The 27,400-nt window shown below is 46.6% G+C and overlaps 2 protein-coding genes across 3 annotated transcripts in view; one reads left to right on the top strand and one right to left on the bottom strand.

Moving 5' to 3' along the window:
* The window catches only part of SLC66A2 (solute carrier family 66 member 2), a 64,164-nt gene extending 54,320 nt beyond the window's left edge, over window positions 1–9,844 (top strand). For both annotated transcript variants that reach the window (XM_057377870.1, XM_057377869.1), the window contains one exon: window positions 7,082–9,844. In XM_057377870.1, the coding sequence (XP_057233853.1) occupies window positions 7,082–7,289 (208 nt within the window). In that variant the 3' untranslated portion in view covers window positions 7,290–9,844. The remainder of the gene's footprint in view (window positions 1–7,081) is intronic.
* A 4,745-nt stretch (window positions 9,845–14,589) lies between these two features.
* Window positions 14,590–27,400, bottom strand: part of KCNG2 (potassium voltage-gated channel modifier subfamily G member 2) — a 53,531-nt gene continuing 40,720 nt past the window's right edge. The window contains exon 3 of the mRNA XM_057377890.1: window positions 14,590–16,920. Within this exon, the coding sequence (XP_057233873.1) occupies window positions 16,126–16,920 (795 nt within the window). The 3' untranslated portion in view covers window positions 14,590–16,125. The remainder of the gene's footprint in view (window positions 16,921–27,400) is intronic.

Below are 27,400 nucleotides of genomic sequence, written 5' to 3'. Positions count from 1 at the left end.
GCAGCAAATTTCAAAGTAGGTAAAGGTCAATAAAGTATATTCTTTTTTTCTATTATTGAAAATAACCTAGTAGTTCATTGACTAACTGTCTGAGCACAGTTAGCCCTAAGTTTGAGAATGTAGCAGGATGTAATTACATCAGGACAACACGTACCTCCTGTAGCTATTTGTGCTGAAACGTCTGCTCAAACCACTACAGCATTTTTCAATGGAAGTCACCGTCTAAWGTCTGATTCTCTGTGTGTCTTCCAGAGTGCAGGGTATTTTTGGGTTTGTGTGTTAAGCTACAAACATGCAGAGTCATAACATCGGTGTGAGAAAAYCTGCAGTGCAAATGGGCAGCGAGGACTGCTGTGTCTTTTCTCCTGCAGGTTTTGTGCTCAGTTCCAGCCTGTGTTCTGCAGACTGCTGCTCTGCAGCCCTGCTGGTGTTTGTAAGCTGTTTGGCTGGAGGGTTGCAACTAAAGACAGACTAGCTCAACCACATTAGWGGAAGAGGGGGCTTCACATCTCGGKTTTTTTTTTACAAGATCCTTCTTTTTGGTAGTTATTTTTCTTTCAGATGAGGGAAAAGGAAAGGTGTAATGACCCAGAAGTCACTAATGTTGGGCAGAGTGTGCAAAGACTCTGATGGAAAATCAGAGATTAGAGACTGTTGCAGCCAGGTTTTGAGCAGAAGGAGTGAAGATGCTGAAAAACTTTGGTTAGAATAGTATTAGTCCTTTATAAAGCAGATTGAGCCTGAATATTTGGCCAATATAATTGTTTTGTAAATTACTCAGCCTCTAGTATAGTTTGACAAAAAAAGGAACAGAAAATCATCTGGATTTTCTTTTTCTCTTTTGAGTGCACTTTATAAAYGCTTCCTGCATCTAAATAATTCCAGAAATAATTCTGTAAAAATTATGGTTTGTTGGATAACCACAGAATGCTGTTACTAATAGCTGTTTTTTACCTCTAGTTGTTGTCACTTCATGATTAATATACAACATACAGGGAACCTGAATGAAGCAGGTTGTTCTATGAGAAAAGTGAATGCTGTTTTCCAGCATGTCRTTTATTTATTTAGCAAATGAAGACAGATACAGCTTGTTTATAAAATCTGCTATCAGTGGTAGAGAACAGCAGTGTCATAGGGCATTTTCATATTACCATATTAAAAAMCAGCATTTACCAACCCACGTCTAGTCTAGTATCTGATCAGAGGGGCTGGTGTCTCTCTGAGAATTAATTCCATCAGTAGAATAAAAAAGTTCTCTTTGAGATTTTAAAACAGTTAAAAACACCAGCTTTTCCTCTTTGTGGTCATTTGCAATTTACGCAGACTTGGCACTGGCTGTTACTACATTAACAACTCCTTCTATTGAGCTCTGCTGTGAGGAAGGCTCACAGCTTTTTAGGAGGTTTGTTGTCATTGGATACTGTTGTGCTGATGTACATTACTGGGAAGTGCTATTTTTACCYCAAATCTGCCTCAGCCTCTGGCAGTACCAGCTATTCGAATGCAGTTCCTGCCTCTCCATTTGGCATCTCTGTTGTCACACAGACAAATGCTGCCATTTGTTTATTTCTGCATCCCCAGGTTGCCCTTTGGCACTGCCAACCCRTAACCTGCTTGCTCATTTGTGCTAAGAGCAGTTGTGTTGTCTTACTAGAGTGTATCCTCCGTATCAACAAGGTGAACATTTGCTGCCTTCCACATCTCCCAGCTTAGCATTGGACTATTTCAGGAAAAAAATATTTACACCTAAGTCCTGCTTTGCTGTGTAACCAGCACTGCTCAGAACAGCTTGGCTTGTGTGACTTTGCAGATGTCCGGGAGTGTGAAGTGAGATAGGTTGGGAAACTTTTGCTGCATGCAGCCTCCTTGTGCCATGCTCTCCAGTCTCAGGCGGTGTTGATGGCAGGCCCTGACTGCCTGTTGTAGCAAAGCCTCCTCTGCACTAACAGTGCAGCATTTTCTCTTGCATTGCGAAGCCAAGAGCCAGACCAGWGCATCAGTGGGCYRTGATCTGCCAGCCCACAACACCTGGCACATGGCAAAGGTGCAGATCCATGGGCTGAGCCTGGCTCTACGAGCATCACCARGACCAAATGCTGGGTCCTGMACTTGGGTGSAACAAGCCCTAGGCTTGGGGAAGAGTGGCTGGAGASCTGCYCAGAAGAAAATGACCTGGGAGTGCTGGTTGACAGCCATCTGAAWGTAAAGATATTTAAAAGATGTGCAGATGCATCACTTAGGGGCATGGTTTAGAGGTGGACTTGGCAGGGTTAGGTGAGTTCAGGTTCATGGTCCAACTCAATGATCTTAGAGGTCTTTTCCAAGCTAATGATTCTATGATTTATTTAGCAAATGCAGGCTACAACAGAGCAGTGGAGCAAGCGCTTAGGTGTGCTCTCCCCTTTTTCTTCCTTCCCACAGCAACTGAAAATTTGCATTTTTTTTGGGCAACAAAACACCCCTTTTCTCACAGAAACTGCTATTTTCTCCACCAGGGCAGGTAAGGGGCAGCTGTCTGCCTAAGCTAGATTGGCGTCTTTCTTGTCTACCCCAAAAGTAAGAAAAATATAAGAATTACTTCTCTTCCCCAGGTGACCAGGTGAAGTTGAGAAGGTACAGACAAAAACTGGCTTTTCTGTGCATGTGGCATCCTGAAGTGATGGAATAGCTGGAAGTAGGGTGAGGTGAGGGTGTATCCATGCCATGCATCATTCATAGTCAYATGTGCACCGCTGCAACATTGCAAGTGATATCTGTGTATGCAGCAAGGACRGAGCAATTGCAACTCCCATATCAGGGGGAGGACCATTACTATTGCACTGAGCATCTGGAAACTAGGACTTGACAGAAGCTGTGTTGGTGGTGTAAGTTTCATCTAATCCATCTCCCAGCCTTGTGGAGCATGGGCATGTGGTGTGGTAGTGGGRGCAGAGCCAGCTCTGTTTCTCCCAAGATGCCATACAGACACTTGCTGGGTTTCTCAGCAAGCTGAAACTTTGGGGCTCACTGTGCAAACAGGTGCTGKTTGAGATGGAAGAGAGCCAACAGCAGTTGTAGTTTTTCCCCTCTCTGGAGTGGACACTGGAGAAKTGAGACACGTATGGAATGGAGAGGGTGCTGGGGGCATTCTGGGGGGCTTGGAGTGATGAGGTGGGGGTCCTGGGCCAGCGCACACCTCTTCGCTCATTCTCTAGCTTTACCCTCATGGTGGATTGGTGTTGGCTGGATACCAGGTCCTCACTGAGCCACTTGTACCATTTCTGCTCCTGGACAGGGGGAGAGAAGAGTATAACAAAAGGCTCATGGGTCGAGATAAGGACAGGGAGATCACTCACCAGTTATCATCACAGGCAAAACAGACTCRACTCAAGGAAATTAGTTTAATTTATTGCCARTCAAAATCAGAATACAATAATGAGAAAYAAAACCAAACTGTAAAACAGCTTCCCCAGACCTCTCCCTTCYTYCCAGGCTCAAYTTTATTTTATCTTCTCTACATCCTCCCCACAAATTGCACAGAGGGACAGGGAATRGAGGTTGCAGTCAGTTCATCACATGTTGGTTTTTCCACTCCCTCTGCTTCATGCTTTTTCCCTACTCCATCTGGGGTTCCTCCCAGGGAGGCGGTCTTCATGAACTTCTTCAGCATACGTCCTTCCCATGGTATGTGGTTCCTCATGAACTGGTCCAGTGTGGATCCTTTCCATGTGTCCTTTCTGTGGGGCGCGGTCTTCAGGAATGGATTGCTCCATCATGGGTCTTCCCTGGGGTCACAAGTACTGACAAAAACGTGCTCCAGCTTTTCTGCATTGCAYTGCACTCTCCATGGGCCCACAGGTCCTGCCAGGGACCTGCTCCAGCACAGCCTTCCTWTGGGCTCACAGCTTCCTTTGGGCATCTACTTACTCCAGGGTGGGTTCTTCCACATACTACAGGCAGATCTTTGCTCCCCCATGGACTTSCATGGGCTGCAGGGGCASAGCTGCCTCACCATGGTCTTCACCATGGGCTGCAGGGGAATCTCTGCTCCAGTGCCTGGAACACCTCCTTCTGCACTGACCTAGGTGTCTGCAGGGCTGTTCCACTCATATGTTCTCACTTCCTCTCACCTGGCTGCTTTGTAGTGCAGCTGTGTTTTCCCCYTTTTTAAATACRTTATCCCAGAGGTGCTGGGATCATCAATAATGGGTTTGGCCTTTTCCAGTGGCATGTCCATCTTGGAGCCAGCTGGCATTGRCTCCCTTGGACTTAGGGGAAGCTTCTGGCAGCTTCTCACAGAAGTCACTTCGTAGCCTGCCTCCTTAGCTCCTGCTGCCAAAACCTTGCCACACAAACTGTCCACCCCAAATTCAAGTAATTTTCAAGGACTTGTGTACCGAGTTCCCAGTTCTCTTCTGTTTCTGTCATTCCCTGTCCTGCTCCAGTCTCATTTTTTCTGTTCCCTTCTCATCTGACCAAACACTTGCTCCTCTGCTGTCTCCTTTGCTTTCTTCTGTGGTCCTTCRTTGCCTTTTCTCGTCTCTTGGATGACACTGTCCCCATTTCCTTGGTAAGCTCTTGGTGATTACCCCGTGTATCTTTTGGTCTGTGCTGGACATACTCCTTTAGTCAGTCCCACCCTCTCCTCTGGGAGAGCAGCAGACATTCCCACAGTCACTACTTTGCATCATTCCTGAGAATGCTGGTGCAGCTGCAGTACTAAGTTTTGTAGGATGTCAAGTGTTTACTATACTTTTTTACTGTACTTTGGTGATTTGCAAGTTTTCTCTGCTGTTTTGTCCAAGCTGCTGGACAGAGAAGGATGTATACTTTTTGGTACAGTGACAGATCAGTGGCATTAGCTCTTTAATCTATCTGTAGCATTTTAAAAATAATTTTTGTCAAGATGAGTTGAGATTTTTGTGTGTGCAGAGTGTTGTCATGTCCTAGTGAGAACTCCAGGCACGATGCTGACATTCTTGAGTGTCAGGGGTATGAGCTAAGTGGTGGCTCTGGAACATGCAGAAGCCATCAGAACATGCACCAGGTTTTCCAGCTGGTATTGCAGACTGTTGAGTTCACAGGTGGCTTCCTAGGAAAACACAGACTTGCTTTGGCAAACTTGGCACAGCATGTGACACAGCTAAAGGTGTGTGTGGCTCATGTGGCACTTCTGAACTGCAGACGTCCCTAAGTTTTCCCCCAGTGATTGATTGTTCTTTCTTTGAGGGGGTTAACTCTTCTGTAGGCTGTACATCTTCTTATTGTGTATCTTCTCCTCCACACCTGCACTCACTGTAGGGTCACTTCAAAAGCCCAGCTGGCTTTCTCCATGGGGAATATGTGGCAACTATCCKTAGCTATTCAGTTAGCTCATGGTGTCCCTGAATTGCCCTTCTGTTAACAGTGAGCAGTTAGTTTGATTGGCCTGGTTGAGCATGTGCTTTTAGTTAGGGTCCCTAGCTATGCCAGGACAGATTTACAATTAAATTGTGATCAGTTGCCCAGCAAACACTAATAAGCTTAAAATCAAAGGAGGAGAAATACTGACTGCCAGCAAGCAAGGTGCTAGTTTTATTACCCTCCTAATTAAAATCTCAATCCTGACCACCACCTGCAACTATAAATGGCCTGGAAGTGTGATATAAGGTGACTTGATGTCACTGGGTACATGCACAGGGYAGCTGCAGGTGGTATGCACCAGGCACAAACTCTGCTCTGACATGTAGAGTTCAGCAGTTGTTTTCTTCCTCTGATTATTTATTTTAYGTTTTTAGAATGACCTTGAGCAGGRAATGACTACTCACTCAACCCCATGTGCTTGCACTTCCACACAGAGACCCCCACCCTCCCCATCTTAGGAAGATCCCGACTATAGACCTGTTTTGTGCTCTGGGCCGTGTGAYCCGAGTTATAAAAGGCTTGTGTTTCCATAGTGTGATGGTGCTGTACAAACTGATGCTCTTGGCCACCCTTCCCATGTGGGCAAAAAATGGGTTGCAGCATTTGGCTTGCAATGGTATTGTACGCTTGTGTCCAAAACACAAATCCTGCTTAGCTCCTGCCTGAGCATTTGAAAAATGAACATTAAGTYCTGCCCTGTTGCATGGGCCTGACTGTGTGTGATGAATTGAAGTCTCTGCTGGCAARATGTAAATTGCTTGTAATTATGACAAACCATGTGCAATGCCCATACTGTGAGCTACAAAGCTTTTGTCCACTGCTGTTTATCCAGATGCTTAAAAAGCTCTCCTGATAAAGTGCATGAAGCTCAGAAACAGTCTTCCAGGTTTGGTTGTTCACATTTTGTTGAAGACTTGACTTGCTTCTATTCTCCAGAGTTTCTCCTGATGTGGGGGAGCAGGAGCTGGCCTACAGGACAGGGAATGCTCAGCAGATGAGCAAGATGAAAGCAAGTTTGGCTATTAAAAAGAACTCTGAGCATTGCTCTTGATCTGTGTCCTTGGTAAAAATCCCTAGTGCTGTTCATCCTTCCAGTAACAGCTGCAGGCATGTAATTTCTCCTCTTTCTGTAAGACTGAGCAATCTGTCTTTCTGCTTTTTTTGGTTATGCATTTTCTGCATTGAGGAGTGGCTTCTTCCATCTATTTTGTTTCAGCAGATGCTAAAAAGTGTGCATTCATGACAGAGCAATCTGTGTGTTGCTTCACCTTGCCTGAGCACAGAATGACACACACAAGAAGTAACTGCTGGGATGAATTGCTGTTCTTTTCCATGCACGGTTTCACTTCAGTTTATGGKCAATGTTGTCAGCTTGTGGCAGTCATGTTTACAGAGTACCACTGAGTCAAATATCCTAGCTGGATATTTTGAAAGGTTGGATACCTTCATAGCCACAGGTATTTGGAACTGTCATTGCTGAAATAAGAGCACTGCAGTTTGTGGAGCAGAGCATTTATCCTCCTCTCCAAGTACARTGCTGCCTGTCTCGGCTGGGCATGCTGTTTGCTCATGTCAAGGGTAGTGCCAACCCAGTGTTGGGTATAAATCCTAGCTGAAGTAGGTGGGATCCTCTTKCACAGCAGGTCTAATACAAAGCCAAGTTCCCAGTTAACACTCTTCCCTTTTTTCTGTCTTTTAGCATCAAGATGGTGCTGATGTGGACCAGTGGGGACACGTTCAAGACTGTTTACTTCATCCTGAATCAGGCCCCTTTCCAGTTCTCCATCTGTGGACTCCTGCAGGTTTTTGTGGACATCGCTATCCTGTTGCAGGTTTACTTGTACAGCCAGTACCCTCAGAAGCCCATGTCCCACACTGCACACCCAGCCAGCACCAAGGCCCTGTGAGGAACTTGGCTGGACAGGTTGCAGGTCAGCAGTCAGCCATGGCATCTCTTCTTCCTCTTGTAAATACTCCTGTGTTGCTGAGTTGAAAGCAGAAATGAGAACAAGGATGGAAAACATGGCTGCACTTCCAGCTCGGGAGGGTCTGTGTTAAATAACCTGCTCGCTGTTTTCAGACTTAGCTGTACAGAACTGTTTCTTGGTGGGGGGAGGGGCACTTTATCTTTTCATACGTACCTATGAGCCTTATCAAATCACARATGGTTGTATAATCACAAGGGCTGGATGGTTTGTGTTTTTAAGGCTGTTTAAAAAYGTTACACCACAGAAATTATAGGATATTTTGTCTGAAACTTCTACCTATTTATATAATATAAAGTCTGTATATTGGTGGGAAGTTTGTGGCATATACTAGCATTGAGTATCTCCACGATGGAGGAAGAAGTATTGAAGAGCAAATCCAGGAGCTTTCTCTTTTCTCTGTAGGGGTGTGTGGTGAGCAGAGAAGGTGGGGGTGGGAGGCCCTGCAAAGAGGTGAACAGTCAGAAATGAGTTGGCCACAGATGGTGTAAAGCTGAAGAATGAGCCAGGTGTTCACCCCTGCTGCAGGAGGACACATGGAGGAGGTCTGATGGTGCTGGAGCCATGTCTAGAGCTGGGACAGCCTGTCAAGTGTCCAGGCAAAAGGAGGAGCCAGCAGGAGACTGCAGGGAACTTAGGTAGCCGTGCTTTAAAACAGTGGGGTGTGGGAATAGCCTGCCCTGTGCTTGGGGGCAGCACTGCCCCTGCAGCAGTGCACTGGACAGAGCTAGGCTGTAGGGTGTCTTTGCCAAACCAAGGGGCYAGCAGATGGGTGTTGCCAGTATTGCCAAGCAAGTATTTCTAGGTGGTGATTGAACCACAAAGATAGGTCCACTGTCATTGGCTCAGAAATGAAAAAGTTTGAGACAAAGCTGTATCCCCTGGAGTAGGACCAGCATCTGACGACTTGATCTGTTGAGGCTGAGATTCACATTCATGTTGTTCAATGCCAAACAACAAACCAGTTTACGTTTTGGGGTGTTTCCTGCATTGGCCYAACAAGGAAGGAGTTGACATTTTCTTTTTACTGTTGTGAACTTTTAGGCTCTTAAAGAAGAGAATCTTTTAGTAGAATCAGCAGCCTGTACTTAGAGGGAGTGAGAAAGCTGAAAGAGCAGAGTTTATGTAGATGTCTGTAAAGGCTGTTTGCCAGCACAGGTCACCGTGCTCTGTCTGAGCGCTGCAGTTACAGAGCAGCTGCTGGTGGTGTGGACCCGTGGGGCTGTGACCAAGCCCCTGGGCTCCCTCATGAAGCTGCTGTCATGAAACTGCCCTGGGTGATGTGAGGAGGTGGCCATATCAAGGCCCTTGGTCCCAGGAACAGCTATGCCTGTGCTGCTTCCTTTGTGAGGCTTCCTCCCTCTGCTGGGTGAGTGCTGTCTGGCCACAGGAAAAGTGTTGGACAGATTTTTCAGGATTTTTTTTTCTCTGAGAATAGCCCAAGAGYTTATGTTTTCTTACCAGTGGCAACAAGTCTGAAGTTTGGTAACTTCAGTGTGTAAGCCAGATACTTCCCCTCCTGCGCTTTCTTTGGGAATCTCATGATTTGAGTCTGGASTGTCTTCATCAGTGGCAAACTGTCCAGTGGAGGGGAATCACACTCTGCCCAGGCACTGACTCCATGCTCTTTGTTCGATACCATACTCTTCTAGGCCTGAAGTGACCTTACAAAGACAATATACTCAGCATGGCACACTATGAATGTTTTATTCCTCTCTTTTCTCCAGTGTTCTGGYTGTGTTACAGGAACATCTGGCCTTTTGTCTTTTTTAATTGAAAACTTGCTTAACAACTGGCTTCTCCGGTATGCTGCTTCAATGAGGATTGTATTTCTACTGTTTGAAAACAAACACTTTCTTATGTATTTTAATGGTCTGAAGGGTTTTTTTAATAACTTGTAATGGTAAGATTTTTGTATTTGGTGGTCTTTTTCTAACATTCTGCAAAATAGGGATGTAAGAAATGATTGGTTCGTAGGAAGAATACTTCTGTATGTTACAGCTTCACCTGGGAGTGCACACTTTTGGCCACCTCTTTGGCTTTGAACTACAGATATTACTGAGGATAGAACAATTTCTGTTTTTCCCTTTTGGGATTCTTCCTTGGGTCGATTCTTGAGTTTGTCATCAGTACCCAAACCAGCAAGCTGCAGACCAGTYTCATTCACACCAGAGCAGCAAATGCTGGAAGAGAAGCCAGTGGAACCATGTCCAAGTCATCTTCTGTATGTGTRGCATTTAGCAAGTAGGACTCTTGGCCAGGGACTCTAGAACTTTTTGCAAGTACTTTAGGGACAAAGTGTTACAGAACTTCTCTTTTGTTCTCTAATTGTCAGGAAGTATCTGTTTCARTGCTCACCTCAGAGGATAAGAAATTGATTACTTTAAATGCATCTCTTTGAATGTATGGCACATTTCATGGACTTTATTTTTTCTGTCAGTTGCAATGTTTTTTTTAAATAAAAGTTACCTATTATATATAAATTGCAGTGTTGCTTTGTTTTGTTTAGGTACAAAATGTGTGCTTCTTAACTCATACTGTAACTCATCTTGTTTCGGAGCATTGTTGATAGGAATAATTAAGCTTTTTCCCTCTGAGGAGTGGGTAAGCACACGGCATAAATTGTCCTGAAGCCATGATGCACAACAGGGATTCTGGATTTCTGTCCCCTGCTCTTCCATACATACTAGGGTAAATTTAACRCTCATGACCATGTAACTTGTGTTTGCAACGCTCACAGTAAAAAACAAATCGCTAACAGATTATTACATTGCTTTTAAAAAACCCTGTTTCATGCAAACTGCAGAATGAGGTTGAAGATGGGRTGTAGATGAGGGATATGCTCTTGGCAGCTGCTGCACAGAAGATGAAGACACTGTCATCCCATAGCCCACTGCTGCCCCAAGAGGAGTCTTGGCCACCCTCCCTGTTCATTCTGGATGGGAAAACAAGCCAGGACTGTCAGGAGCAGCCTTGCAGCTGCTGTGCACCTCCTGGATCCTGCCAGGCTGCTGATCCAGGATGTGGGGCTGCTCTGGCACAGGGAGGTGGTTTGCTGTTGCTGTGTGCAGTGGCTATGGGAGCTGAAGAAGGGCAGCTGTGGAGGAGAGAGGGCTGGAGACACAAGAGAGAGGGTGGGGAAGGGCAGGAGGAGAGCGGTGAGAGAGACTGAGCTTGCTCAAATGTAGGGCTGAAGGGAAGTGAAAGAAGGAAAACCAAAACCTGAATGGTAAAGGTGGGTAAATCAGYGAAGTGGGGGGCAAAGGAGGAGGAATGTGACGGGGAGTAAGYCCTGCCTCCTGTGTTGGTCTGCTGGCAGTGCTGCCTCAGGCAGTTCTCACAGCAGCCAAGCCTGCTTATCACTCGAAGTGGCTGCCSCTTCTCTCCCAGACAGTGCTGGCTGCCGCTTGTCTTCACTGGGGGGACGCCGATGCTGGGGCTGGCCGTAAAGGAAACAATGGGGAACCCCATCTCTGGGTGCTGCAGCAGCAGCCGGGCCATAGCCTGGCCCGTGTGCTGCTGGCTGGTGCAGCGCTGCCCCAGGCCTCCCTCAGGGCACATCTCTCCCCCTGCTGTGCTTGGCAGGCAGTGGTCTGCTCTGCAGCTCCATAGGGGGAGAAACATCATGGTTGGATGTTTGGGTTGCATGCAGTTAGGTGCAATTGAAAACATTTTGAGACATAAAATAAAGCTCATATTGAGCACTGGGTATTACAGCACAAGTTGGCCCACGGGTTCTGTTTGTTACATTTGGTTGTGATCCTTAGCTTAGGTTTGAGAGCCAAGCAGGGTTCGAGKACCTGACTGACAATTTAGCATTGTTGGAGACTTCCTGTAAGAATGAAGACATCAATGTGTAAGTCAACAATGTGCCAGTAAATAAACACTTCCTGGATACCTGTGCCAACAGCAGTAAATAAGAGACGGGGACTAGAACACAATGTGAAGCTCACCCTGGAGGAGGGGTCTTCCTGTAAACAGCCTTGTAAAGCAGCCAGTCCCAAGTGGATGTCAGCATCTGAAAATGCACTGACAGCAAATACAGCATTTTTGGCTCCCATCCTGCCCTTCCATGTCCTGGCATAAATGCATTTGGCTGATGTAGGTGCAGGCTGGGAGACTGAGGAGCTATGCTCAGCCTCACATGGGCCAACAGAACCCTGTTGGATTTMTTGACCCATCAGCCCTTCCAACTGCCTCTGTTGTCTTCCATGCCGAGGCTKCACACTCCTCTAAGGCTTGTAGGTGCCAGGGAAAGCCAAGGATGCTTTGCCCCCTGAAGCATCTGGTGGGAGACTGCTACAGCCTGTTCCCATTCTGGCCTCAGAAGCGTGGGACAGCAGCCTCTGGCTTATAGCTGAGGAGACCACACCAGTGTCACGTTTTTCTTATCATTACTGCTTTTTCTTTACTGAGGCTGCTGTGAGGTAGGAGGTAGCTGTGCACATGCGCTGTATGAGCCAAAGTTGTGTTGACTTTGTGCCATTCCCTTTAACTCTGCCCCTTTACCCAGTAACACATCTTTAACTCTCCTAAGTCATGGTTTTCATAYGGCTATTGCTGCCAGCTGCTAGACTTTGTATGTCCACATTTGTGCATGCTGCCACCAAGGTGGACATGTAGAAGAGGTGGCTTTGCTCACGTGTTTTGATCTTTGTTTCACATGAGAGAGAGGAGTATTTTTGCCTTTTTTTCTTTTTCCTTGAGGCAAAACTAGAGTGCTACAATTGYGAAGCACTAAGTTGTTCAAAGAAACAGGTATAACTACCCGCTGGCACTGGTGTGGCATTTATTGTAGTTAGAGATAAATGGCCTTAAAATCATCTGCGTGCTATGTCAAAGAAAACCAGCCACCATACACAACAAAACCAACATTCTCCAGYAGCTGATCAAAAGTAATAAACATCACCCATAACAACAGCTGCCCTGGGTGAAACTCACTGTCCTCTGAGTATCTTTTGTCTGGCAATGTGTGCATCAAAACTTTATACAGCTTCCAAAAATAATTTATTTWAAAGCCTTCTGGTTTATATTTGTTTCCTCGTCTGTCATCCCAATAGATGAAACTTTATTAAAAGCCAGGCTTTGACTAGGAGACATAATGAGTGGGTTTTGTCACTTTATTAAAACTCTGTGCGTGCTGGAATTAATTATGAGCCTTGTGGAAAATACAAAGAAGTTGCTATTGTAGGACAATAGGAACTTGATTGAGARCAGCAATAATATGGTGTGTGTCATCAGTCTGTTTTTCCACACTGCTGCAGAGCTGCAGTTTATTGTCCCAGTGCTGGTTTTTTTCATGCTGCAAGGCCAAAAGCAGCATTGATTCATGGTTATTTGCTAGAATTCTTTGTTCTGCAGGGATCTCTACTCCAACATGGCTTTTCTAGCAGTAAGGTAAGGGTGCTGACAGTTTGTGGGCTTCACTGCTCTGAGGAGGTGCATTCTGCACCCTCCATGAAGCATGGTCACAAGCATGGTCACCCAGCCATGGTCACTTCATTCCCATTGGAGGTGGAGCATAAAACACACCTGCTGTGCGTGAACCAAAGCACCATGAGAAGCAAACGTGAGTTCACCTAGTGAGTCTGTYGTRRTTTGATCCTGGCCAAATGCCAGGCACCCACAGCAGCGGCCCACTCCCTCTCCCCTGCCACTGCAGCRCAGAGGAGAGGGAAAAAAATTAACAAAGGTTCATGAGTCAAGATAAGGAATCAGAAGGAAATGCTCCAAGGGCAAAACAGGCTCARCTTGGAGCTGCAAAGTGAATTTATTGCTGACAGACGAGAATAATGAGAAGTAAAAATAAGCCCTTAAGACACCCTTTCTTCCCCYAAGCCCTCCCTCCTTCCCACCGACAGCACARGGAACAGGGCCTGGGGGATTTGGTCAGTACGCTCCGCTGCTCAGGGAGAGGAGTCCTTCCCCTTTTTCACCGTGGGGTCMCTCCCATGGGAGTCAGTTCTCCRTGAACYTCTCCAACATGGGTCCAGTCTCATGAGTGGCAGTTCTCCCAAAACCGCCATAATGACTTCCTCCCACAGGCMGACAATCCTCCCAAAACTGCTGGGGYAAAACTGATGTGGGTCACTCATCCACAGGGTGCAGTCCTCCAAGGACAGGCTGCTCCAGCCTGGAAGCAGGGTCATCTCTGTCCATGTGTCTCCCACTGGGCACAGGCTCCTCCAGGCATCCACACGCTCCAGCGTGGGCACCTCCCTCACGGGCTGTGGGTGGATCTCTGCATTCCCCATGGACCCCATGGGCTGCAGGGGCACAGCTGCTCCACCATGGTCACACCAGGGCCTGCAGAGGAATCTCAGCTCTGGCACCTGGAGCACCTCACSCCCTCCTTCTCCACTGACCTTGGCATCCCCATGTTTCCCTCACATATTCTTACCTCCTCCTCTGCCTAAAGAAAATTCCATGCCCCTTTGATTTTCTTCTTAAATGTGTTATCACAGAGGCATAACCAGTATCTCAAACTGGCCCAGCCTTGGCCAGCAGCACGTCCATCTTCAGAGCCATCAGAGACTGGCTTTGCTGGTCATGGGGGAAGCTTCCAGCAGCTTCTCACAGGAGCYATCTTTGTGCCCCCCCTGCTACCAAAAACCAGGCCAAGCAAAACCAACACACACCTTAAGACCAAGCACCTGAATGCCACCAGAAAACGCAGTGCTGCCCCTCAGCACCATGCCATGCTCTCCCCCACCACTCTCTCCCTTTGCTKGTTTGCAACCAGCCAGCTGCAAAGCCCTATCCCTGATGTCGGACCTTAATAAGCGTTAATGAGAGAAATGCCTGCAYCAGGAATAAAAAATCAATAAAATTAAAACCTTTCATGAGTCACAGCACCCCAGTGCTGGCATTGCTTTTCCAGGAGTCTGAGTCAGCCCAGGCACCARCCACCAGCCCTTCGCCTCCTCTCTGGCACAAGGAGTGGATGTGTTCCTGGTTCTGCTGGGCCGTGAAGGATGAGCAGTGCCCTGGCATGGGCACCGGAGTTTGGTTTGGTTGCAGTTCCATACAGGCAGGGCTCTGCAGACCCAGGTGCATCCTGTGGGGTAGGGGGGCTCAGCTTTGTGCCTCCATCTCCAGTGCTCAGCAGCAGGTAACACACGTTGCTTCACATCAGCGCGGCGAAACACCACCCCCGCACCCAAATCACCAGACAAAWACAGCAACAAAGCTTTTAATTTTTATTAAAATAAAGTGTAACCTTTCCACTTCCCTTGCTTCATTCCTATAAGGAAGGAATGGCTTAATATGAGAGTTTGATAATGTARGGTTGGTTTTACAACATAGGCTGAGGCAAAAAACCCCAAACAACAGACCAGACAAATCCCATCTTCAATACATCAGATTTTGTTCCCTTCTTAGCAGGAGGAGGATATGGAGGGTGAGATCGCATGGCTTTAGTACAAATAGGGGTGTAGGTACAAGAGACTGTTGGGTTCCATCTCCCTCCCTGATCATATCCCACCTGTASGAGCACTGAAAGACCTGCACAGCATCCTGATGTGGACCAGCTACACAGCTCCTCCAGGGTGGGGGCTGGAAAGCTCATGCATGGGGCTGGCATCAATAAGCAAAAAYGCAGATGCCACCACATGATTCATTTTCTCTTAAAAAAACTACATATATCCTTTGAGAATAAGGAAGAGCCGCAACGCTAACTCTAATGGATTGTCTTTTTCTTAGTAGTAGAGCAAAACCAAAAGGCTGCTCCTAATGCAGAGCTCAGCTGCTGCACTGCAGCTCAGCCAGAGCCCACTAAAGGTGTCTGGCTGGCTTCACTGGGTTCAGACAACTCCTCYACTCTTGTCTGCACCTGACTGCACTCAGTGCAGCCACCACCACTGAGGGAGACTGCACAGAGTTGGGAGTCACTGCTGGTTTAACATCATCCTCCCCTTGGGCTGTGTGGGGTTCAGTTTGGTTCATCTGCCTGTTAAACACATTTCTGGATACTCGAGAGATGGAAATAGTAAACAGAAAGTGGCRAAATGTCATAGTTTGTAATGGTATTTGTTGTATTCGACTGTTAGCAAAGGAAAAAAAACTAAGTTAACATTCACCACAGTCAGAAAGATTTTTTGTACGTCTATTTCTGTCATGGGGYTAAGATACAAAGCTTAGGATGGTAAATATGCATCTCTACTAAATAATGCAAACTGTGCTCACACACCTGGCAGCTCTGGCTGCACTTCCTCATCTGTAGAAGACAAACCTAAGCCCCAGGTAAGGCTGAAGGGATGCTTCTGCCCTTCTCTTGCCCTCGCCCCTTGGCTTGCCTGAGGTTTGTGTTCCTTGTGTTCCTGGAGGGGCTGCCAAAACAAATGTGTCGTGGAGTGCTGCAGCATGGGGAGCCCCTCRCTCAGCCCCTCACACCAGTCAGGGCAGGGAGGAGGTGGCACGCTGGTTGCTCTGCCACATGGCACCTGGCACAGGCTGTGCTTCACATTACATTCTGCTGGCTGGCTACTTTCAATGGCTGCTCCTTGGCTGTACCCAAAATACCTGCTCAAGAGAAAAGCCCTAAGAAAAGCAATGGAGCAGAGCTGTATTTAGAGTTTCTAGGAGTGCTTTTCAGAGGCCCCTTAAGATCAGAAGTTGGTCTTTAGAGACAACCTTGTGTGTGTCTGCCCCTCATTTATGCAGTTCACAGGGTTCTTGCAGAACTAACCTCCCTTGTCCACTGCTTCTTGTGCTGCCAATGTATGTCCTCAGCTGTTCAGGGTCAAGAACTGCCCTTGGCTTACTGGCCCACCAAGAGCAGACCGTCCCGCCCAGCAGCACTTGGTGGCAATGTGGCAYTGAGTCCCCTCGTACTGTCATCAGCCAGGAGCTCAGGGTTCTCCTGCCGCTGGCGTACCTGTCTGCTGGCTACTCGCTGCTGCTGCTCCTTCAGCTCGCTGTAGGAACGGGAAAAGGTATGGAAGATGGATGTGACTGGGAAAGCCATCAGCAAAATCCCACTCAAGATACTGCTCAGGGCCACCACCTGTCCGGGGATGCTACGAGGCACCATGTCCCCATAGCCGACAGTCGTCATGGAGATCACAGCCCACCAGTAGCTGGTGGGGACGCTGGTGAACTCTTGCTTGGCTCCCAGTTCGCTCTCAGCCAGGTACACCAGCGGCGAGAAGAGGGCCATGGCCACGCAGAGGAAGAGCAGCAGCAGCCCGAACTCGCGGGTGCAGCGGCGCACGGTGAGCCCCAGCGTCTGCAGCCCCAGCGAGTGCCGCGCCAGCCGCATCACGTACAGGATGCGCAGCGCCCGCAGGAAGCGCAGCACCAGCCCCACCCGCTCCAGGTACTTGTTCCCGGCTCCCCCGCCGGGCTTGCTGCTGTTTTTTGCGGAAACCACGTCCACGATGAGAGAGATGTAGAAAGGCAGGATGGCCAGGATGTCGATGATGTTGAGMGGGGTTTTCAGGAAAGCACACTTATTTTCTGCTTGGATGGATCGCAGCAGGAACTCAAAGGAAAACCACGCCACGCACACTGTCTCCAGCACAAAGATGTCATAGCACTTTCGTGAGCACTCACCCTGGGGAGGAGCAGGAAACATAAAAAGGGAAAGAAAGAGATTTAGTCAGGGAGTGAAACAAGGAAACAGAGAGTGTCAGCTCTAAAAGGAAAACACCAYGTGAAATTGCTACAAACTGCGAGGTACCAAACTAAAGTCACAGCTGCTGAGAGGTACTAAAACCAGAGGCTCTGTGTTTGGCTGCATGACAGGTCAGCAATGCTGCCAACAACTTGGGGTGATCTTACCAGCTGTGGCCAGAGAGSTTACTGGCCAGTGGCTCACACTTCACTTCTAACCAAGGCTTTAACACCTTTTTAAAAGGATTAATACAGGATTCATGGATTGTAATAAATATGTGATCTTTCCTTCCTTTCCTGATCAATAATAAATTGATTACTAATGACTCCTGAACACCTACAKCATTTTAAGGGATATGCTTGCAGTTACATATCATCCATTATTTACTAAATACAGTACATATTTTATATTCCAGTGAGCATTTATTAACACACCACYCCTACAGTCAAAAGCTTATATAAAGTACTGACAAATGTAGGCATTTCTAAAAGAAAAAATACCACAGGATAGAGGGGGGTATGGAGATGTGTTTTTAGCTACCTCATCTGTAACAACCAGTGACCACAATGCCTTCCCCAAGCTTTCTGAGGCACTGGGAGCAGTGCTCTTCCCTGCAGGCTTGTTTGATGGCAAATAAAGAGAATTCTGGCTCTTTGGTTACGCTGCTTGTAAAAAAGGCAGCCTCAGTGCATTGGAAAAGCAATAAAAATAATGCTGGTGATGGCCACTCTTCGGTTGTTAATGCTGTGGCAATTCTCTGCTACGTGGCTTTTGGTWTCTCCAGCTGAAAAATAAGCAACTGCTCTAAATAAACAGATTTTGATGTGGACAATTATAGGGATAGTGCTGTTTCCTCTGTAAGTGCTCATGTAGGAGTGTGAATGCTCTGGGGGCTTTGTGTGGAAGGAAAGAGTATATTTATTTAAGGTATGTGTGTATTTACTCAGTGTACCAGGTTGAACAGCTTGTGAAAACTCTTGTAAGCAGTCCACCTGTGCTAGTGGGGCGTGTGACTCCCACWGGATGCAGCAGGTATTAGGTCTCCATGCCCAACCTTGTTTTGCTTGCCTGTGCCAAATTATAGCAATAAAACAGCTGAGAGTGGCGAGGCTGTGTCAAGCTGGTCCTCATTTCACCACTGAAGAAGCTGAGAACCTGGCACATCTCTTAACAACTCTGCCCACATGCTCAAGAAYGGGTGTCTTTTGCTACAGAGAGCCAAGGAAACTTTTACTGCACAGCACCACATCCTGGCTTCATCCCTCTTGAAAAAGCACAGCTTCATCCCTATTGGGAAAGGAAGCAGCAAAAAAATGATGAGGCTTTTGCTGTCTTTGCTAACTGCAGCCTTCCCCAAAATGCTGTGGAGGGATTGGACACGTTTCAAAGGCTGTTGCACTGCCAGTAGTGAGAGCAGTGCTATCACAYTGAATACAAAGCCTTGAGTTACCTAAATATGGTAACCAGAATGTTGAGGCACCCTGCACATCTCACACTTAACAAGAGATTGAGACAGTAAGTAAAGAGATGTCAACAGGAAAAACCAATGTGAAAAGGAATCCTCAGAGCCAGCATTTATGGTCCTTGTAATAACCACAGTAAAAAGTTGCAATGCCTTGTGTTTATGGATTTTTGTTTTGTATTCCACTTTCAACTGGCATATAATGCACCTCCCACTGTTTCCCAGAGGGTCATGCTGATACAGAGAGAAAAATTACTTGTCCCAYTGAAATAACTGTCAAGATTTTAAGCATATTGCAGGGAGGAATGATAAATCTTATTTTATCAGTATAGTAGCTCAGATAGCCTGTCTTTAACTTCCTAATTTCGATAAGTGTGAAGACTAGAAGGAGCTTAATTTATATCTGCCTCACTAAACTAATTYGGTTGTAAGTATTTTTTGTCACAATCATAACACATAGGATACACAATTTTGTTTCTAAGAGCTTTGCTCTTATCACAGTATAATTAAGCTGTCAGGCTCTCCTATCAAACACAGAATGAAGATGCTTTCACACCACTGCACAAATTCGGCTCTCTGAGGCAGAGACAAAGCTCACAAAGTCAGTGGAAGGACTCTGCCTGTGCCACTGTAACTTCTCTCCTTATGACCCAGAAACCAGCCATCAGACCAATACTGTCCCWGAGCTCTGCTGCCTGGGAATCTGTCACCAGGATATGCTTGATCTCACACCTAAGGGCAATGGCTGCAGGTGATTTGCAGCTCTTCATCCTATCCTTGAGGTGCTCAAAAGGATCAGATTGAGGTGTCAGGATGTCAACTCAGAGAAGATTAGCTATGGCTTGAGCAAACCATCAGCAATGACAAGGTAAATAATCAAATGTGCAAAACTGCCTTCTCTGACAGGTACACCATTACTTGGACCACCATCTATGGTGGAAACTCAGACACATCTTGCCTTAAGAGACTTATCTGGCAGGAAGTGCTCTGGATTCTGATGTACATGTGTAGAATCTTCGTGCCACTAGAAGTTTTAGGAAAGTCAGTGAAGCCTATAGAAAATTTGTCCTTGAAATAGGCCTATAAAGTCACTAAGAGGCGATCAATAGCTAATTTGACACCTAATTCCCCCAATACTTTCTATTAGCTGCATATGGAAAGGACTCTCCAAGGTGCTTCTGTGTATGCATTTTGGTATAAGAGCAAGAGGAGTCAAAACTGTTCCTCACTAATGGGCTTCCAGTGAAGACTGTCTGCTCTCCCACACTCTAACACATTTATCCTGGGTAGATTCACAGACCTAAAGCACTGCTACTTATGTCTTCAATCTTCCTGCAGAACTGCATCCCAAACTGCAGGAGCAGCCTGGCAATCTTTGCTGAGCCAAGCTCAAGAAGCTTAGTGGAATCTGGAGCTYGGATAATCCAACGCAGCAGAACCAAGCTGCATCTTTGCCCATCAAGATAAGGAGGAGCTGAAATTTCCTCCTTCCAGAGCCAATGCTGGGTCCTGGCTTTTCTCCACTCCTCCCACTCTCCACAGCTGACAGCTAATATAAATGCYGAAATATTTACTTTCAGTAGAGTGGAGTGGTAATGCTCTGCTACAGAGTTCATTTCAACGTGATGAAACAAAACAATCCCCACTTCCAGCTAATGCACAATTATCTCCAGCAAAGTGCTGGTCCTGTTCAGTATCCTTATTAACCTGTCGTAATCTGAACAGGCCATGCGCTGTCCAAAGGCTGTCCTAAGAGGGTCTGAACAGGCTTTTAAAAAACAGATCTGTGTGTCACAATCAACCTGCCAGAGGTCTCTTTTTTCTACTAATGAAATACCTTCCTGTCCCTTGGACCATGTTTCAATGTCATCTAGGTGTGACCTATTATTATCCTCACAGGATATCAAAACCAGCAAAAACATATTTCATGCTCTTTGCACTTTGTTTCTTTCAGCTGCAGCTGATTTTCCTTGCAGGTTTTTTTCCAATTTGACTATAGCATTGGTTAAAAAAAGGACATTTTTCTCTTTCTGGAACTTCTAACTATGTATTCCAGTCCAACTGGATGCTGTAACTCTGCTTACGCTTTTGAGGCTTTTTCCGTTCAACAAAACAAAGGAAAAATTCTCAGAAAGGCATAGGCACAGACAGAAAAAAACCCCAGCAATTAATCAGCCATTGGAACACAAGAAAAACAAGTCCTAAAAGAATGGGGCATCCTGCCCAAAATAGGTCTTCATCAAATCCGTATGTTCTCAAAAAAGATTGAGCTATACCAACTTGTGGCCATAAACATGTCCATTAACAACTACACACTGCATTTTACTTTTTATAATCAAACCAGCCAGATCTCATACCAATGAACCAGCCAGATCTCATACCTTCATCTTGTAATATAGCGGATGAATTTTTATCATTGCTTTTCCATATTTGGATTGATGAAATTGAGCCACAGGAAAAACAGTTGTTCTTTACAAGGTGTGTATATTTATTTATCTGTGTACATTTGTTTGTTTCAAACAGTGAATGGGGTTGTTTTTTCCTGCAGAAATTGCTTGAGTAGGGAAAGTATCTGCAGTTGCACAGGGTTTTGGGGCTATATACTAATGTCAACAYAGGGCACAAGAAAAGAAAGTAAGAGAGGTGTCAGTGAGTAATTCTGTGCAGTCAAATTAAAGTGAGTCTCCTTCATTAGTACTGAAAAATTTGCTGTCAAAAAGCCAACTGCAGCATCTTTYTTCTGGAGAAAAGTCTTCTTTGCCAAAAGCTCCTCTGGCAAAAGGAAAATTACAAAAAGAAAAAAAACGATGTCACTGGAGTTCAAACCCATCTATATTCATTGTTCAGTATGGCCTGTCTGAAAGTTGCAGACGTCTTTCAGAAACATTTTGGTTTGGCTTGCATTTGGTTTGGCCCATTTCACTTGTACTTCCCCATATTGAACCTCAGAAAAATTCCCTGCTGTGTGCTGTGTGACTTCTTGGGCCTGCCTTTGTCCTCTGGTCTCCTGAGAAGAGACTGTGACTCTTCCTTAGATTCTCGCTGGCTTTGATGCCGTCTTTTAATCCCTCTGCATTAGCAAATGTCAAAAGCCAGATCACCTCTAACTGCCCCAGGTCTTGTGTTGCTTTCCATGCACATTTTTGTAAGGTCAGCAGTTCCACAGCACTTTCAACAAAGAAATTTCAATGCGGCCCATTTTGACCCTACAGCAAAGATTTCCCTCCCTGTCTAATCTGTATGTTAAGAAAAAAAGAAACCTCAACCTGAGAGGCATTGCATACAAAAGTACTTACATAAGCTTGRAAATCATGAATTTCTAAAATGATATTTTTATTCACATCCACTTGCCCCTTGTTACTCGAACCTTTTGGGTCACACATTTCAAGTGTTTCTTCTCTGCGCACATCGGATCAAACTCTTTTTTAACAAAAATGCAGAACTTGGAATTCTGATGATGAGATCTCAGCATCAGAGATCCCTGTTAAGGGACCTGCAGACAAAGTCCCTGAGGCTGCTGACAAGCCCATAGTCCCCAGTCCAGAGGCTTTGGGTGCTCCCCTTGGATTTGGGGGGAGGCTGAGCCGCCTGTTTCTATCAACATCTGCAGGGTGATTCAGAGGACAGACACTCCTCCACTACCAATTATTCAGCAGCCCAACACTTGGGAGTCTTTGCTGAGCTTGGGAGTGACCCAGCTCCTCCTCCTATGAGAGCAGGGTGGAAGCTTGCACCTGGCTCTGTCCCAGTGTGTGGGAGTGCCTGGAAGATTGGGTGCTGGGTCATTTACCCTCTCTTGTCATTGTAAAATGAATAAGTCTTCCCTGAAAAAAATTCCAGCAAAAGAGCAACATTCCCAGAAACATGCCTCACCAAGGAGACCCAAAGATACTGCTCATGCTGGCACTTTCAGATGAAAGGCAATTTTCTGATGAAAAGTGATTTTCTGGTGAAAGCATCCAGCTAATTTTCACAGCAGGGACGARTGCACGACTCCTGCGGTGTGACCTACCTTGGCAGGGCAGCATCCCACCCTGCCGTGGGGCAGGCACGCTGCTCCCCTGGCTCTGACCACCCGCAGACACGGTGATTGTAACTCAATCCCTCTGCCATCAGCGCTGGGGTCAGGCTGAACTTGCAGTCAGCCTGCTCTGAATATTTCCTTGTGCTCCCTAACAAGGATGATTCCAATAACTGTGCAGCCTCTCCTCAAAGCTGGCTGGCTGTGAAATCAAAGTAACAGTTTCTGTTTTTAAAGTCACCAAAGGGCTATGAAAGAGTCCTCTGCTTTTTGCTGTCTGCACTTTGATCCGTAACTCGAGCTTATTTTGTGCTTCATCTTCAGGCCAGCTGCCAGTGAAGGTAACCAGTGCTTTCCGAGGAGAGGGCCATTGCTAACTTTGGGCAGCCCTGTCAGGGACACAAGACAGCTCTTGTGCAACTTGTCCTTGTAAAGAAGGTGGGCAGGAGCTACCCCTGCTTACCTGTCTGGATTTCCCTTGATCCKGAGACAGCACAAATCACCACTTCTCAAAACCTCTCAGCTACCATTTTTATTCTGCCAGTGAAGCTGAAAATAAAAATGGAACRCGAACGAGAACAAGGGAGATGCCAAAAGACTAAGGCAAACGCTTGAAGGTAACTGCAGGGTGTGCTCAAATACCCAGCCAGAACCTAAACAGTTTGTGGAATTGCATGCTGTGCTATTTATTCACTTGCAGCCAAGCAGCCTTGGGGGTTACAAGAGATACCAAGGGGTTACAGAGATACCTGCATGTGTCACATTCCTGTCTCAAGCTGCTCCTCTGACCTGTAACTGTGAAGCCAGATGGCTGTGTCCATGGAAAGCTTGGGAAAAGGGTCTGGGAGTCAATGAGAGGATAGAGAAGACCATGTGCATGAGGATTTTACCTGTGACTTTACCCTTTACCTGTGATTTTACCTTTGCAGCCTAGAGAGACAGGAGACACGGATRGCATGCCTGATACAGGAGGCTGCAGAGGGAACCAGCTGTGTTTCCTTGAGTTACTCTGCCCAATCCACAGCTGCTTTCAGCCATAAATACTGACTGTTGGGACCTGTTTAACTGACACCTTTTCCCCTGGAAATGCCACAGATGCCTTAACAGCTGACTGCAYGGATTTGGCATACACACCTGAATTGTGAGAAACACAGACACRGGGGATTCAGCTGCCTAACCACCAGGGAAGACTGTTACTGTGATCCTAAGGCTTCCATTTCCCTGCTTCCTTCACGTGCAGATATATTCTCTGGTCCACTGTCCTGCCTCTTTTCATCCCAGCAGAGTTGCTGGCAAGAATGGAAAGCAGGCTAAGTAACACTACAGATGCACAAAATGCCCTCTCATTAATACCTTCTACTGAACTAGCTCTTCTCATGCCTGCATCCGCTTTTAGCACATGCTCCTCCAAAAGCAAGTGTTTGTTAGAGGGAAACAAATGCTATCTGGCTCTACTTTATGGAAAGTAACCAAAACCTAAAATCGGCAAGAAGCAGAAAAGGCAGAAAGAATAAAACAGACCATAAAATATGAAACAGAACACCATCAACTTGCCTGATTTTCAGATGCCCATCAGGAACAGCAGAGCACCTCATCCACACAGGCTGGGAGAAGTGTCAAGATATTCAACATCTTAAGGCTCCCCAGACTTTGTCACTGTGGCTGGGAGCAGATTGAGGAAACAGTATGAGCTCCAGCAGCCAGCTGCTCCTCTTTCCCACTCTGATCACACCACACACCAGGAGCGACGGGCTATGCTACGGGGATATCCTCCTAAGGAGGAGCCATACACCCTGAGAAACATTTTCTGCAGACGTGCTCCAGGAATGGCTGGGAAGGGCAACACCATCAGTGGAGTGACTGCGATCAGCAAGGGAGGTAGGAGGGGGAAGGGAAGGGAAGGGAAGGGAAGGGAAGGGAAGGGAAGGGAAGGGAAGGGAAGGGAAGCTTCCATGCTCAGTCTGTACTGGCTACGTGCAAAGAGAACCCATCACTAATTGACACAATGGTGTTGGCCAGAGAAGGGACAGCTACACCAGCCTTCAGAACCTGGGCTTTGGGAGACCTGTGAGGTTCCAAAAAAGACCCSCTGAAAGAACAGGGAAGACCAGAGACCTTTTAAGATGAAGCTGCTCAGTTTCTAAGGTCGGTGGTGTTCTGTAGTTCCATGACAACAGGGGGCAGCGCTCAGCTCAGAGGATCCCTCCAAGTCCTACCTGCCCATCAGGTTCAGCTGGCAAAGGAAATGATCTCTTGGTGCTGCTGGAGTTGGCCCTTGTGGTCTGAGATCCCCACCTGGCTGCTCCACAGCTTTTGTCATGAAGGTAAGACATAAGCAGGCTATTATTAATATTTGGAGAATCACAACCTATTTATACAGGAAGAGGTGTACTGCCATTTGGTTGAACAAATATTYTAAATTGAAACACTGCTTTTGTACATGGGGTCTGCTTTGGCAATTTTACAACCACTCAGTGCCATTGGGAAATTGTCTGATGACAAACAGCTACACAGGAAGGCACGGGTCCTGAAGAACGAGGTATTATACTTGAAACTCATCAAACTCCCATGGCATTCGAGGCAGGATTTTTCAGACCACGGCCCATATGGTTTGCTTGTCTTTGTCCTGCAGCTGACCCCTCTGTGGGAAACACCCACGGGTGACACAGGGGTCCAGGTGTGCCACAATTCCTGTACAGCCTGCTGTGCTTGGACCAGGCACAACCTGCCCAGCCTGGCCTCAGGGGGCAGCTTGGCAGAGGGTTCATTTATCAGTCACTGCCACTGACAGGCAGGAAGGCAGGAAAAAGAATGATGATTTCACCAAGCTAAGGTGTCCTCCAAAGAGCAGCTTCAATTTAGAAACACAGATGTTCTTAGTATTTATGACTAAAATTACCCTGGAATTTTCTGTTTCCAGATTTCCAGAATATTTTTTCTTGGGTTTGGCCCATTTTTTCACTGAAAGTAAAAAAAAAAAAACCAAAAGAATAATGAAGCACCAGGAGCCTCCTTGCTGACAAGTGCCCCACCCTTCCCTTGATTTTACACGAACTAGAAATTTTCTTCCTCAGCCTCCTCTCTTCTATCTCTGATAGAGGCATTGGAGCCTTGGAAGTTTACAATGCTTTTTTTAAAAAAACCCAGTATCTGGAAATCTAAGCAAATGCTGGACCCTGGGCTTTCACATGAAGAAGCCCTGTTACATTGCAACTTAGCAAATCTGACTTCTGAAGAATTGTATTTTCTATCCAAGTGCTCTAAAAACAAGATCGACTCAGCTGTCACTTGGAAAAGCTTGAGCAATGGCACTTGCAGCACACCTGCTCCTCACAGAAAAAGACAAGGGCCATGTCCCTTAAACCAAAGCAGCATAAATCTGCAGAACCAGAGCAGGGCTGAGTTCCCACCATGGGCACTTGAGTGCAGTTTGAGCAATTTCCCCAGGGAATGGCAACACCTGCACACTTCTCCCAAAGGACCAGTCCAAGAGAGTAGTTGTTACATAGCAGTGGCATTCCAAATGTTTTCACACCTACCCAATAGCTGGGAAAAGATTATGTGGTGGGACCTGGCTGTGCTCACAGATACCTGCAGATATTCACTGCCTAGAACTGTGGTCCTCCTAAACCCAGCATCCTCTTTCCATCTTCTCCTCAAGCCTGTCTCACACAAAAAAAGAATCTGTCTTGTTCTCCCCCTCTCTCTCACTTGCTAATCATATTAAAAGAGTAACASATTTTTAATAGCATTTCAAAGTGTTTTTTCCCTCTTATCTCCCCAGTTTCTCCCTTCTTTCAATTAGTTTTTGAAGCTCCTCTCCCTCCTGCTTCCCACTTACCTCTAGTTCTATTTTACTGACCCATATTAATTTTACTGGTCCCACAACCCTGTAACCTTCTATGAGATCTGGGGGTGTCTGTTTTTATTCTTGGAGGAAAGGAGGACAGAGTCAAGCTTACTGTTTTCCTCTTACATTTTTTTCCAAACCTGTATCTCCCCCTGCCCCGCTCAGTTTCCCTTTATCCTCTTATCTGAGAGCAAGGGAGGGATTTGCCTGTGTTGCCTGAGGGAAGATYTGCTTTCCTGCTGTAGCAGCTCAGGCGCAGCTGGCAGAGAGCTCCCGCAGTGCCCTTGCACTGAAAGACTCCAAGTTGTGATGGATTTTTACGAGGTGGATGTGACCACGACAAAACCACGGATGCTTTCATATTCTCTCTGCTCAAGGCAACAGTAAAAACGGTGCTTTCTGTGACAGAAGTGCAGCTCACAAGATCTTACCTTAAAATACCCAACATTTCTGTTGTGCATGAAGGCAGCGAGCTCCAGACTGGGAGAAAAGCTCTGCAGCGTCTGCTCACAGTCAGTCAGCGCAGGGACTTTTTGGGAGAGTGCTGCAATTTCTCTTGTCATCTCTACCCAGTGTAGCCTGTGCCAAGTTCCCAACACAGCTCAGGATGTATTGCATGGCTGGGACCTTCACACTATTCTCTGCATTTCCTATTTGAATCCAGGCTCAGGAAATGAGATGGGGCAGAGGGAAAGGGAGTGTTGGTGTGTGTGTGACTTACAGAAGGGCGAGGGCAGAGTGAGTGCCTCACCAGAGGGGTGGGCTGGCACATGGTGTCCTGGTGAACGCTGTGGCACCCACCAGCAGCATGTCCCAGCCCCTGTGGCACCCCCTGCAAACACAGCCAGTGCTGGACAAGATCCCTGGGTTAGGCTTCTGCCTTCACGGGACCAGATTCATGCCATATCACTCTTCGGAGAGCTTCCAGGCTTCTGAGCTGTTTCTGGCTGCCCTTGCCTTTAAGACACAATTATGAACTGTCACTGCTCATTTCATCTTCCTGATGCTTTCAGGTCTGAATATTCACACGGGCCAARGAAGCCCCAGACAGCAAGATGTACAGCATCCCTGCTGGCACCTCCTGCAG

Source organism: Malurus melanocephalus, unplaced genomic scaffold (assembly GCF_030028575.1).
Source record: "Malurus melanocephalus ecotype Western Australia unplaced genomic scaffold, MMel_1.1 scaffold_329, whole genome shotgun sequence".
Taxonomy (NCBI): Eukaryota; Metazoa; Chordata; class Aves; order Passeriformes; family Maluridae; genus Malurus; species Malurus melanocephalus.
The sequence above is the reverse complement of the archived record's forward strand: the minus strand, read 5'-3'. Positions and strand labels throughout refer to the sequence as shown.